Below are 13,216 nucleotides of genomic sequence, written 5' to 3' on the forward strand. Positions count from 1 at the left end.
CCACCCCAGTGGCAAGGCAGCCGGCTTGAGAGGCGGCGGAGCGGCGGCGTGGAGACGCACCAGGAGCTCCACGACCATGGTGTCGTCCGTCAAGGCGGCTTTGACCCACTCCTCGTCGGCGCCACTCATACCTGCCCTGGTGGTTTATGTGTGTATAGAGAGAGAGAGAGAAAAAGAAAGGGGAGGAAGAGGGTTTGGGGATATGAAAAAGGGAGAGTGGAAGTATGGAAATGGTGGTGGCAAAGAAAATCTGAGGGCGAGACTTATATATTACTGTGTGATTATATATTATTATATATATATTTATAGGCAAGGACCAGAGGCATGACATGATGAGATGAGTGTTTCATTTATATATATATATATATATATTATACACACACACACTGTGTACGTGTGTGTGTGTGGCTGAGATGCTTATTGAGAACTCCTTGTGTGTATGAGTGGGGGTGGTGTTGTGTAAGGGTAGGGGTATGGGTATGGATGGACTAATTATTTTTCCTAATTTATTTTGGATGTGTGGATTTTAGTCTTTGTTGGTCGTTGTTTGTAAATATGGGAAGATGGGTCCCATGTTAAAGATGTGGCATGGGTCCTTCCTTTTATTACTACTATTCCACTTCTACCTCCTTTTTTTTTTTCTTCTTGATTTCAAAAATAGGAATGCCACTCTACAAATTTATTGACCAAGATTCATTTGCGTTATAGTTTTTATAATTCATCTATTTTTATAGTAATCAAGATCTAATTATTTAAAAATTAATTCATAAATTATAATTTACGTATTTTCACAATGATCCAAACATGTCTTATGAGTGTAGCCCTATTATTATTCTACTTATGCTATATCTCTGTCAATTGATAAAAGCAAAATATATTGATGAGATATTGCTTCAATAATAATATCGATATTTAAAAAATAATAATATCATTTAGTACTAAATGTCGGGCTTTATTTATATATATATATATGTGTGAATGTTTTGTTTTAATGACATTTTTTAAAAGTTTTATAATCATATTTTATGCAAATATTTCAAGAGTTGAGTCTTTTAAAATAAGGATCAACATTGAATAAATTTTAAAAATATTTTACATGATATATAAATTTATAAGATATTTTAAATAAATTTAATCAAAGACGCTATTGACCCACTTTGTTATCTTAATGTACTACATGCTATAATTGATTCATGTAGTCGACCAAGAAAAATATCAAATAAAAGGTGTTTTCAAATGAGGTTGTTTTGAGAAATTAAAAAATTTATATAGTTTAGCATTTAATGTTGGGGATAAAATACTACTTAATTATTTATTTATTATGCATTTATGGAATGTAAATTTAGGAGGACAATTATGTAATTTCACTGATCCCCACTGTGTTTTTATTTGAATGCGCTCCCATTTTAGTGCTCTTTTGGGATGATTTGTTATAATAAATGCTTCATATTCTGAAAAATTCACAAAAGTGCCATGTGATTGTTAAAGATTCCTTACACTTTTTCAAGAAAATGCAAACACTCCCAAAAGTTTCATTTAATGACTTTAATGCCCTTAGCTCCATCCTCTTATTTTCTCTTTAAGACAATCCTTTTTTGTTTTTTTCTTTTCAAAGTATTTTCTCCCAAATTGTGCTTTTAATTAAAATAATACATGGTACTTCTAATTCTCAACCAATAATTTTTAGGACAACATTGTAAAATTCTCAAGAATTTAATTCTTTTTCATCTTTCATGAAAAATTAATATTTTTCAATAAACATAATTAATATATAAATATTTTTTTTAAATATTGTCACTCCAATACTCATTTTTTTCATTTATTGTCTTGAAAACTTGTATCTAGAATATTTTCTCCATTGGCTCAGAATATGAAATTAATAATATCGCAACTCATCATAAATATTAGCCACTATCCCAAATCACAAAAAAAAACAAAAAAAAAATTCTCAGCAGTTTGCAAGTTCTAAGATCCCCTTTTTCACCAGCCGTCCTTCAAGAGCAAAATCATGCATACCCAAACTATAACAACAATACCTCGTCGAAAGTTGGCAAAACGTTCGTACTCATAGCCGAATCAATTATATTTATTATACCATCTGTTACAAATAATTTCTTGATATTGTACTAATAAAAGTAAGAAATTCTATTTTTTTTTAAAAAAATATATAATAGTGTTGATATGTATAGTACAAAATAGACAAAAATCTAATGACCCCTTCCACTCATTTCTATAATTTCACATTCTTGTACTTGTAAATTTTCTTGCAACAAAATCTAGCAAAGGGCACCACTTTTACACTTGTCTTAAGCTCCAAAATGGCATCACATCCAATCCAGTGCCCAATTTTTATTTAAATTTTCCCCCTTTCTTCCAACCCTTTGATCACTTATCCTTTTACTCACTTTTGGAGTATGAGATGCACGCGCATGTTTGGAGAGTGAAGAGTGTAGAGGCATTTTGGGTGTCTGTGTTGTGTGGTGGTGGATAAACAAATGATACAGCATGTGACACTTTTGGAGCTTAAGGTACTACTACTTCTACTGGATAACATTAATATGGGCCCACAGAGAAGGGGAAAAAAAACATTTTTTCATAATCTATATTTGTAATTTTTTTTAAAATATTAATATTATTTTTCGTTAATTTTGTTTAAATAAAATACTTTTACATCCAAATATTTCATCCTAAGTTTCGATAATATTTCAAGAAACAAATTCAGTTTTCAAAAACACATCCTTCATTTTTAAAGAATAATTTTTATACGTGTTCGAAAGAACAAGTTAAGAACATTTTTCCCTCTAAATAAGATGTCGACTTTAATCTAATATCTAAATTTTAACGACTCTTAAAATATATTCATTTTATATCGGCGGAATATAATTTTCTTTAAAAAATTTAGAAACATAGTTTTGAAAATTGAAAATGAATTTGAATACAAACAAAGTTTTAATTTCACCAATTTTTGAGGGATATGGTTTTTTTTAACATTTTATATAGGGTGGAAAAATAAGTTAATTCCATAATCTTAATGGAATTTAATTAAATGATTTTCATTTAATAACATAGCTATTATATTTATCGACCTTATTAATTCTTTAGGAGTGTGATATTTTCAGGTGCACATATGATCCTGCCAATAATGGTGGTTATATTATACGTGCAGATTTTCCATAAAGTTGAAACATTTAATGATTTTCTCATATTATATTAAATATGATTTTATATTTATTATCCTCATTTTTATTTTTCATGTGCCAAAGTATATTTTAATTATTGCAAAAATAATAATATAATTTTCTCCAATATATCATCTTTATCATTGATACCTATTACTCTTAATTATAATACGGATTGAACATTGTGCGAATGTTTGAGGGTACAGTTTTAAGTCTTTAATAACAAATTCTTTACATTATAATTTTAATTATTTCAACGCACATTTTGAATTATATTAAAAGGAATTCCAAATGTCTCAACTTCGATCTTGAATAAATTACGTGAAATAATGATAAATTTTAACTTATTTTTTCAATGGAGTTATTTATAATTATTTTGCTAAAATTTTTCGCTCAAATTGAAATCAGTCCATCCAAGCTAAAATTTGAATGTAAAAGTATCAAATGATATAATTATTATAATAATAAAAATACGTTATAATACCGTATAGTATAATTAAATTATTTAATATTTTGTAACTCAATTGATATAAATACTAGGGGGTAAAAAGAAAAAAGAAAAAATTGGGGAGAAATGTGACAGATGGGATGCAAATGCAGGGTAAGATGGGAATATAGGGAATGGATTGGAGAGCATATCCTTAGCTTAGGGAAGGGATTGGAGCATGGGGACCACCAGCCACCTGAATCCTACCAAAAAGGACCTATTGTTTGCCTTCTTATTATGATTGGAGCGTGCACTTCACGCTTTTCCACTGCAAGTACCCAATTTCGTACTTGACTCCGTATTTTAGCTCCTCCCCCGTATACAGCGTGACTTGCATTGCATGCTTTTCTCTTCGGGTCAGGGTCAGCGTCAGGGCCCCAACTTTTTTTGTTCCAACATGATTTGATTAATATATATATATAAAAGTTAAATTACATTTATCATTTTAAATTTATTATAATTATAAATATTATTTTTATTAAAAAATTATAAATATTTTTAAAATTAATAATAGTCTAATAAATATCACCTGGTGATAGCTTATTGCAGGCTAGTATTTATTAAACGACGATTAATTTTGAAATATTCGTAAAATTTTAAACAATGAAAAAGTATTTATAATTATATCAAATTTCAATGTTATCCTAATATATATTACCAATCAATTTTATTTTATGTTTTGCAACACGAACATATGTTACAAGTGTTAGAATATGTTCAACGATAAACTTTCTTTTTTTTCTTTTCTTTCAATACACTAAACTTTCAAGGCTCGAGTTAGTCTCAGTTTTTGAAAAATTCAAAACTATAAGTAGTATTTATCAAATACTTGCATACATCTGCTAGTTGAGAAGACCTTTTAAGATTATATCAAAATATATAAATATTTTTTATCTTTTAAAATTACAGCTACATCCCTTAAGAAATGTTCGTGTAATAGATTTTTATGAAAAGTTCGTGTAAATTTTATCTCTCAATAGGAAATATAGTTATAATTACATATATAACATCAAGTGATGAATTTACAGGTTTATAAAAAAAAATAAGCACTCATGTATCTGACCGAATACCATGCGTAACAGTGTAATTTATTTTATTTTATAATAAATTTATAATAGAAGACTCGAGTCATTTTTTATCTAAACATACCTATAAAAAAAATTAAATTATATGAAAATATCCAAACAAAAACATATATATATATATATTATAATTTTGTAATTAATTTTAACATTTCAAAATAATAATTTTTTTATATGATGAGACTTTGTTTAATTAATTTTTTTGTTTTTAACTTTCATCACTATCTATCAAATAAATAAATGAATAGTTTGAAATTTTTTTATCTAATTTTTTTTCGGTATATCAAACTTAGGGATTATATACTAATATCATTCCTTTATACTTTTGTCATTCACAGATTTATCTTACAAACCGTTATAGTATTGGCAGAGATGAATAGGGATGAACACATAATTTTAAAAACTGCTCAAACAGATCAAATTGACTCGAATCATTGGGTTGTCTCCTTGAAAACTTAATTATTGATATACTTTAAGTAATTGAGTTAGTTTTAGCTAAATTTTTAATTGAGTGAGTCGAATTTCATGACTTAGAACAGGATAAATTATGTTCAATCTTGATTTATGATGAGGAGCAAATTGAGTTCAAGCGAGTTTTTATTAATTAATTTTATTGGAGTATTACATTTTAAATTGTTTATTTTTAGCTCTGCTTATATAGTAATTCAATATTTTAGAATTGAAGCAAATAAACATGAATGCTTCCACCACTCTTTAAGATCACCAGAAGCACAAATATTATCCACACAAGTTTCAGAATACAAACTGCCAATCAAATTCCAAACAATTCTCGCAGAAATTCCGCCCCCGCCAAAACGGTAGCTAACCGTTACCTCGGCGGCGGCGCCCGCATCGCATCGCCATTTTCTATAACCTCAAAACACCGCTGTGGTCCACATCGCGGCGTTGACCAAGCACACCTCCTCTATCTCCTCCCCAGCCTCCACTCCTACCCCCGTCCACATCCGTACCCCCTCCACCACTTCTTCTCATCCTCATCCTCGCCACCATAAGCTGAGGGTGATCGAGGAGAAGGAGAGAGAGCGGCAAAGTGTGGGATTGCGATTAACGACATTGGAGACAGGATTTTGAAGTTTAGGCCGACAAGTCATGAGAAAGCGAAGCCGGGCGGGGGTAAGTCTTTCTATAATCATTTTCTTCTGGTTTGCCTAGTTGTTTAATGAGTCAAATGTGTGTGGTGTTGACTGAGTTTACTGCTTGTTTGCTGTTGAAGATGATATTATATGGGCATTATTCTGTAAAGTTGGAGTTTAATTTAATGGGTGATTTGAGAAACAATGCTTGCTGTTGATAATGGTGCTCCAATCACAGATTTTACCTTCTGATCATAGGAGAATCAGAATTCCATAGGAGAATCAGAATTTTTTCACTCTTAGCTGGATCTTTGTTGACCCGGGGAAATTGGTTAAGTATGCAAGTTGATCAAGGTTCCAAGTTTTAAAATTGATGATGGTTGTTCAGTAGTAATCCCTGTCATTAAAGTCCACTTTGCGGCATTCTTGCGAGTGTCTTGTAGAAATAACTCCCTACTACTATATTTGTATTGGACATCATCTACTTCTGTTTAGCACGTTTCCAGCAGCAGATTCCGGTAGCCATCAGTGTATGTATGCATGCTTTTATCAAGATATCCTTGAGTCAGTCTGTATTATGTGTAAACAATAAGTTGGTCTGCCCGTACGTAATCAATCTTAATACATGTGTGCTGTTAAATTTCTTTTATGTTGCACATTTTCAGGAATAGGGCAGGCAACATCTGATGCGAGGAAGTAAGAGTTTGCATAGAAATACTCTGCGGCACTATAGAAATGAAGATGAATTTAGCAGTTTTTCTGAGAAGAAGTTCTAACTTCTAGACCAAAGTATACCTAAGAGAGCTAATAAGTATGTTAGCTTGATCATAAACTGTCTGCCTGCTGTTCTAAGAGTGTTCTTGGAGTACTTTTCCACCAATTCTTGGGATACATACTGCCCTTGCCCTAGCATGATAAATATTGGACAAATTCTTGAAACGAGGCACACAGGAAAAACTTGAAATACGATACAGAAGCAAAAAGCTACTTCACAATGTTTAAATAGTTGAAATCTTGTCGCCTTCTATGCCAGTTTGTCTATGCATATTTTTTTTACTGCATTGAGAATATTTACTGAAAGGCTTAGGGAATGTATTGTCTGGACATCGTTCTGTGTTTTAATGATAAACCATGTTTAACACCATTCACTTTCATATATGTTGTGGAGAATGGTAGTATCAGAATGATTCTATAATATGCATTTACTAAGTATTCCACTTTTAGTTGTAAGTATTCTATATTTCTATCATGTGACGAAAATTAATTGGCGTGACCACTAACATAATAATCTTGTTGAAATATAATGGCTATTCAAAGTTAATTGATTACCATTAATATCGCTCTTCTGTTTAGGCTGTCTATTTAATAACCGCCAGTTCTTAAGCTATCATGGCGTAATGATCTTCTTCATCTGTTGAACAATATTTTCAATCCTCACAATATCTAATCTGCTGAGAAACTAAAGTTGGAGCTCGTCCGATGGAGTCAACCCATATTTAAAGAGGCTATTTGTCATAGAGTGTGCAGAGCCACATGTCAACTTTGGGACTCTTGGATGGTGGATGCATCAATGGTGCCGGGTTTTTGGCTGACTTGACTGGTAAAAAAAATCCGGATCCTTGCTTGATATGTTATTCTTTAATACGTGAGAGGCAAAATGGTCATTATGGGAATCGTAACTATTTTAACCCCCATGAAATACGCTGGTGATTCCGGAAATGTTTTTGTTTTTTTGATTAATAACCGCAACTGCGAACAAAAATTCTCAAACTACTTTTATAACATGATGTCTGCTCTGATTAATGTAGACAGAGATTTATCACGTGATCTTCGTTCCTTTGCTGTGGTGGCGCAGCGCACCACAAAGATTAAGCATCTATCACCTTTTGTGCATAAAAAGGTTAGTGTATCTATATACACGATGATCATACTTTTCTCATGAATCTGAAAATAAATATTGTCTGTATAAACTTGGACATATTTGACTATGTTATTTTGTAAGATAAACATTCTCAGAAAGGCCTCCAAGCCATGGTTCAAACGCAGGAAGACGCTGTTCGAATATTTCGGATGGAATGACTGGGGTTCGTACTGCATCATTTCTGAAAGCTTGCTCTCGGTGACAACCCAAACTTCAAAGCCTAGGCAAGTCCTGTAACATTCCCCTGGAAATACAAATTTTTTCGAGTCAAAATTTTTTGCAGTGAATTAGCGTTGTCTTTGGAACCTGAGCTTTTTATAGTATCTATGTCGAGATTATTACATGAGAGAGCAGGAAATTGGAGCAGGTTTAGCTCCAAATTTTAGGCATCAAATAATGTAAATTATATTTCTAGTTATGCTCTTGATAAAATGTGGTGCTCCAGTTATGTTGGACTAGTAATGAATTGGTGCAAGTTAGATTATTTTTTGTTGATAATTTCTGATGTTCATATGACTAGTTAATTGTCCTGGGTTTTATGTTGTAAAAATAGGAGAACAATTCTTCACTAGAAGTGGATCGAAATTACCTAAAAATACAACAGATTATACCGAGGTAGATCATGAAATTGTATGATTTAAACCCGAATTCATTTGAAGCATCAGATTTATAATTTAATTACGACGGATTGTTTTGCTCCTTTTGAATTTCTATAGAATTATGACGATAAATTACAGACAGACAAGTAGGAATCCTATGTTGGTTGGTTCTACTGAAAACTGGAAGATGCTACCAATTATTAGCCAATTGAGATTCTTGATTGGGTGGGATTTCTTTTGTCGTCTACTGCAGAACCAGTGGCTCCTTATGGTCAATCCAGTAATGTCTTTTTTTTTCTTTTTTTTAATCAATCACATTATTGACCTAATTATGGGAATGGTCCAAAAAGATCATTGCAAAATTTTCGCTACAAATATGTGTTGAATGGAGTAAGAGATAGAATAGGACTTACAACAAAACATTTAATTCGAGTGACTTTTCTGTATGATATTTTGGGATGCCATAGTTGTTGATGCATTTTCTATTCTTCTTTAGATATTTTAAAAAAAATATATATATAAGTTTCGTTTGAATCTCTATGTAACAAAATTCAAGTAGTAGCGATTACAAGATCAAACGATTTTGGGTTGTAATATTTTCCTCATACGAATATTGTATCCAAAAAGACAATATGGTAATTGTAATATTTAAATGTTAGCAATGTTGTTATTTATTTGGACATCATGAAATCGAGTTTTAAGGAGAGTCGGGAAATTATTTTTCTAAATTTTTTTTGAAAAAAAAAAATAAAAACAAAGTCATTCTTAGTTATGTTAAATTAAAACTTATATAATGGTTAATTACATTTTTTTCGTTTCTATATATAGACAATAATTCAATTTTGATTCATCAAATTCTAAATCCTCAATTTTGGTAACCATTCTTGTCGAAAGTCGAACAAAAATCAAAAATCAAATTTTTAGGAGCCCAAATTGATCTCCAAATAAATATATTAAGGCTTCACCATATTACATTATATACCAAATAAAATTACAAATTGACACCAATGTCTAATAGATACCAAATAAAATTACAAATTGACACCAATGTCTAATAAATAGTGTGGGTTTAATGTGAATAACTTGTATGCTACTCCAATTTTTATACTCTCACATGCTCACACACTTGTGGTAAGTGTTGTAGATTTACTCAGAAAATATTGGTATATTGCAGCTTGCCCCTTTACACAAACCTGTTCACCACAACAACCCTTCTAAAATTGACATTTGCAAAAAGCCTCCACCCCCTTTTTAACCATTAAAAATAAGAAAAGCTCAAACGTTTTGTTGTAAAAATTAAGGAAAAATTGTAAAATTAATCCCACAGTTTAAAATCATTTCAAACTTGACCCCACAATTTAGACAATTTTAAATTTAACCCTATATTCAGTTAAACATTGCAAAAAGAGACCAAAGTATTGCAAAAAAATCCCTCCCACTAAAAATATTAAAACTAACAGAAAGTCACGAACACGTGGTCCGCCATTAATGTTGGGGCATTTTTTGCAAGTTTTTGTTTATCTCTTTTTGTAATCTTTAATGGAACATGAGGTTAAATTTAAAAGTGCAACAAGCGTGGAATAAAATTTAAAAAATTACCCTAAATTGTACAATTAATTTTATAATTTTACCGAAAAATTAAATAATTTCTTGGTGGCATTATCATTTATAGCTGAAAACCCTGATAAAAGGGGGGAGTTGGACTCAAATTGGCTGGTTAGTACACTCCTAGTCTACTTTCTTATATTTATGACTTTTTTATAGTTGCAACAAAAATATATCGAAATAATAAATTTTTAATTTTTAATTTTTAATTAAAAATTTTAATTTAAGAAACCTATATACAAAAAAATAAATAAAAAATACAATAAAAGTACTATATATATATATATATGTGAATCAATTACAATTGCATAATAATTTTAACCACTAACAACTATAGCAATCAATCTACTGATGATTAAGTATAAAATATTTATAAGCAATCAGCAATTATTATTAAAATAGAAAAATTAACTATTAATCAAGTAAAATAATAATTTTTATACGTTGTAAAATCGAGGTTATGATGATGGAGCCTTAATTTCATTAATTAATCTCAAGTATGTACAGTTTGGTACAGCTTAAAAGTATGTATTGAATGAATACAAGCAATTTATGTGTACGTAGTTCAATAATGGGTTTTTTTTCTCAAATTTATTAATTGTTATAGTTATAAATATTTATTTATTATTTAAAATTATATACATATTTTTTAAATTAATTATTATGTAACAAATACACCTTCTTGACGGGCCTACTGTATAGTGGACGATTGTTGATTTCGAGCGATATTTGTAACCTGTCGAACAATAATGAACTATTTGGAATTATAAAAAAACCTCAAGATAATCCACAACCTTTCAATTTTCAATTTGTTGTTGATTTGATGTTTCTTTTAGTTATAATTACATCATTCTTGTAATGCTAATAGTTGATAAAAATAATTAAGTCTTAGCAATGAAAAAGAAAACCCTAGTTTCAGTGTGCAAGTTGGCATGGTAGGTGGTTCAGTGATAATACCTTATTTTTGTGAAAGATACGTCATAAATTCAAATTAAAAATTGAAAATCAACTTTAATCCTTTTTAGAATAAGGAAAAAGATTCCAATTGATGAGATAAGCTTAATTATGTAAATTTGGTCCTTTTTACTCTAGCTATATTATTATTTTTAGTAAATTAATTACAATCACATCATGATTTTCATTATTAAAATAACAAAAAAAAGCTAACTAGTATTAATGTAAAAAGTAACAAGCCGAATAAGTACATTATTTTCAATTTGAAATTTACAAAAATGGCAATTAGACTAAAAATTGAATATCACATTTTGATTTCAAATCTAATGAGTAGCGAAAATAAAATTTGTGGTCAAGTCAATTACCCAATTTACCCTCGTGATCTCATGAGGGGCCTTCTTCATGTTTTCTCAAATATTTTACTAATTTATACATAACTTAGTAGCTTACTTGAAAATTCTTCAAAAAAAAAAAAGTTTGCAATTTTGGCCAGATTTAAGTTTTTCGATGTGTTTTATTTTATGGTGTTGATTCGGCTTTTAATTCTTTTAAGATGTGCTTTTAAAATGTTTTTTTTTTTTAAATTTTTGGATAAATTATAATAAGTTTTTCTCAAGTTTAAACTTTATATATATCCCTAATTTTTTGAAAAAATATTAATACCAATTGATTTTAACATTTGCAATTCAATCTGTTAGATTTTCATCCATTTATTGTGGTAAATTGACCAAAACATCATTGTGCACTTTGAATCATAATTTTACTAATTATAAAAAAAAATTAAATTTTTTTATGGACTAAATAGATAATCCTTTTTTACATTTTTCCTTTACCTCATCCAACTTTTTAATTTTTAATTTTTTTTGAAAAAATATGACAAGAGCAAAGTTGATCATTTTATATCTATATCCAAGAATTACATAATTTTATCAAATATCATGGAGTTATTCGTAATTTTTCAAACAACAAGAGGGTATTTGTAATTATGTCAAATCTCAGAAAAGCTTGTTGTAATTTATTCTATTTGATATTTAAAAGCAAAGAAGAAAATTAAAATTGATGTGGGTGGCTTACGATTCGATAGATGTCGCATTGTATTGTTTGTTATTATATCTTTAATTATTCTTTTTTTTTAAAAATAAGCATAACTAAATAGAATAATTTAAATTATAAATTGCTCAAACTACTGGTTTACGACAAATGCAAAATGCATACTTACATAAAAAATTAATTTGACTTCCTTCAAAAATTTCAACGCAATTCCAGTGGGCTCCGAAATTCATTTATTGTGTTTGTTTTCAATTTTCGATGCTGAAATGTACATCTTCAATCTATTTATTTATGTTTTTACAAAAAAATATAATTTAATGTATTTTTATTAACTTAAGACATCACAAAATATGAAATCAAATATATTAAAAACCCACAAAATACACATAATTATCTCTTTCTTTTTCTCATTATTTATTTTTTTTTCAGATAGACTCTAAATTGGTAAGATATTTATTTATTAAAAAAGAAAAAAAAGGAAGTCAAATACCCTCATTATTCCCAAGTCAAACAGATGAAAGTCAAATTCCCTCCTCATTTCCTCAAAGTTAAAAACTTAAAACTAAAGTGTATTATTCCTATAAAATAATTAAAAAATATCTCTATTATTAAGGAAATGGGCCTTCCTGTCTTACCTATATTTGATCTATTATTGTATTTTTAAATATTTAATTTTATTTCTTTATTTATCATATAATTTTTCATCCTTCCACTTTTGTAAACCTTCATGCCTAAAAAAAGTTAAACTTCTTTCAAAATTCAAAAATGCTTTAGAGAAAAAGAAAAAAATTATTATTAAAAATTTCTATAAAGTACAATTCCATTATGTACAGAATTAAATATGCATTTTAATTTATTTTTATGATTATATGTATTTAATTTTTAAGAATAATATTCATTTTTGGTACACAAATTGAGTATGTCATTATTGCTACTTGATTAGTATATAAAAAGGACAAGAGGGGGAAATTGGTAAAAAATCTCAGTTAAGGAATTCTCTCTCCTCTCTTTTTGGCCCACAGATCTTTTTCACCATCAAGATTCAAGAATGTGACCTTATTTAACTCCAAGCAACTAGAGAAGAAATGGGAGCTTCAGCCTTCAGCTCCATCTTCAATAAATGCCACATGATTGTTGTTGTGAACTGCCAGTCTTCCTTTTCTTGATAGCTTAAAAGGAACCGCATTTGCCTTTTTCTTGACATCCTTTGTCTCACTCTCTTGTTCCCTTCTTACACAAAAAAGA

The 13,216-nt window shown here is 29.4% G+C and overlaps 2 protein-coding genes across 8 annotated transcripts in view; one reads left to right on the plus strand and one right to left on the minus strand.

Moving 5' to 3' along the window:
* The window catches only part of LOC105164952, a gene marked incomplete in the record, with an annotated part of 5,089 nt that extends 4,678 nt beyond the window's left edge, over window positions 1–411 (minus strand). The window contains 1 exon segment of the mRNA XM_011083806.2: window positions 6–411. Within this exon segment, the coding sequence (XP_011082108.1) occupies window positions 6–129 (124 nt within the window).
* LOC105164962 lies at window positions 5,439–8,298 on the plus strand. Of its 7 annotated transcripts, none has more exons than XR_002286655.1 (4): window positions 5,439–5,882; window positions 6,508–6,653; window positions 7,196–7,442; window positions 7,651–8,293. XR_002286655.1 is itself a non-coding variant. In XM_011083833.2 (4 exons), exons 1-4 carry the CDS (start codon window positions 5,859–5,861, stop codon window positions 7,919–7,921), a joined length of 261 nt encoding a protein of 86 aa, XP_011082135.1. In that variant the 5' UTR covers window positions 5,439–5,858; the 3' UTR covers window positions 7,922–8,298. The 7 variants fall into 7 exon arrangements, 4 of the variants coding, with proteins under 4 accessions (XP_011082135.1, XP_011082143.1, XP_011082120.1 ...); XR_002286656.1 differs by having other exon boundaries at window positions 6,508–6,538; window positions 7,651–8,292; XR_002286657.1 differs by lacking the exon at window positions 6,508–6,653 and having other exon boundaries at window positions 7,651–7,742; window positions 7,889–8,288.

The sequence above is a fragment of the Sesamum indicum genome, linkage group LG1, assembly GCF_000512975.1.
Source record: "Sesamum indicum cultivar Zhongzhi No. 13 linkage group LG1, S_indicum_v1.0, whole genome shotgun sequence".
Classification (NCBI taxonomy): domain Eukaryota; kingdom Viridiplantae; phylum Streptophyta; class Magnoliopsida; order Lamiales; family Pedaliaceae; genus Sesamum; species Sesamum indicum.

What these genes read in the sequence shown, in the direction of transcription:
- LOC105164962 (XM_011083818.2), top strand. Translation starts at nt 5,859, where the DNA reads ATGAGAAAGCGAAGCCGGGCGGGG. An exon ending in GAAAGCGAAGCCGGGCGGGG is followed by an intron (nt 5,883 to 7,360) that starts GTAAGTCTTTCT and finishes TATTTGTCATAG; the next exon opens with AGTGTGCAGAGCCACATGTC. An exon ending in CACCTTTTGTGCATAAAAAG is followed by an intron (nt 7,743 to 7,844) that starts GTTAGTGTATCT and finishes TTATTTTGTAAG; the next exon opens with ATAAACATTCTCAGAAAGGC.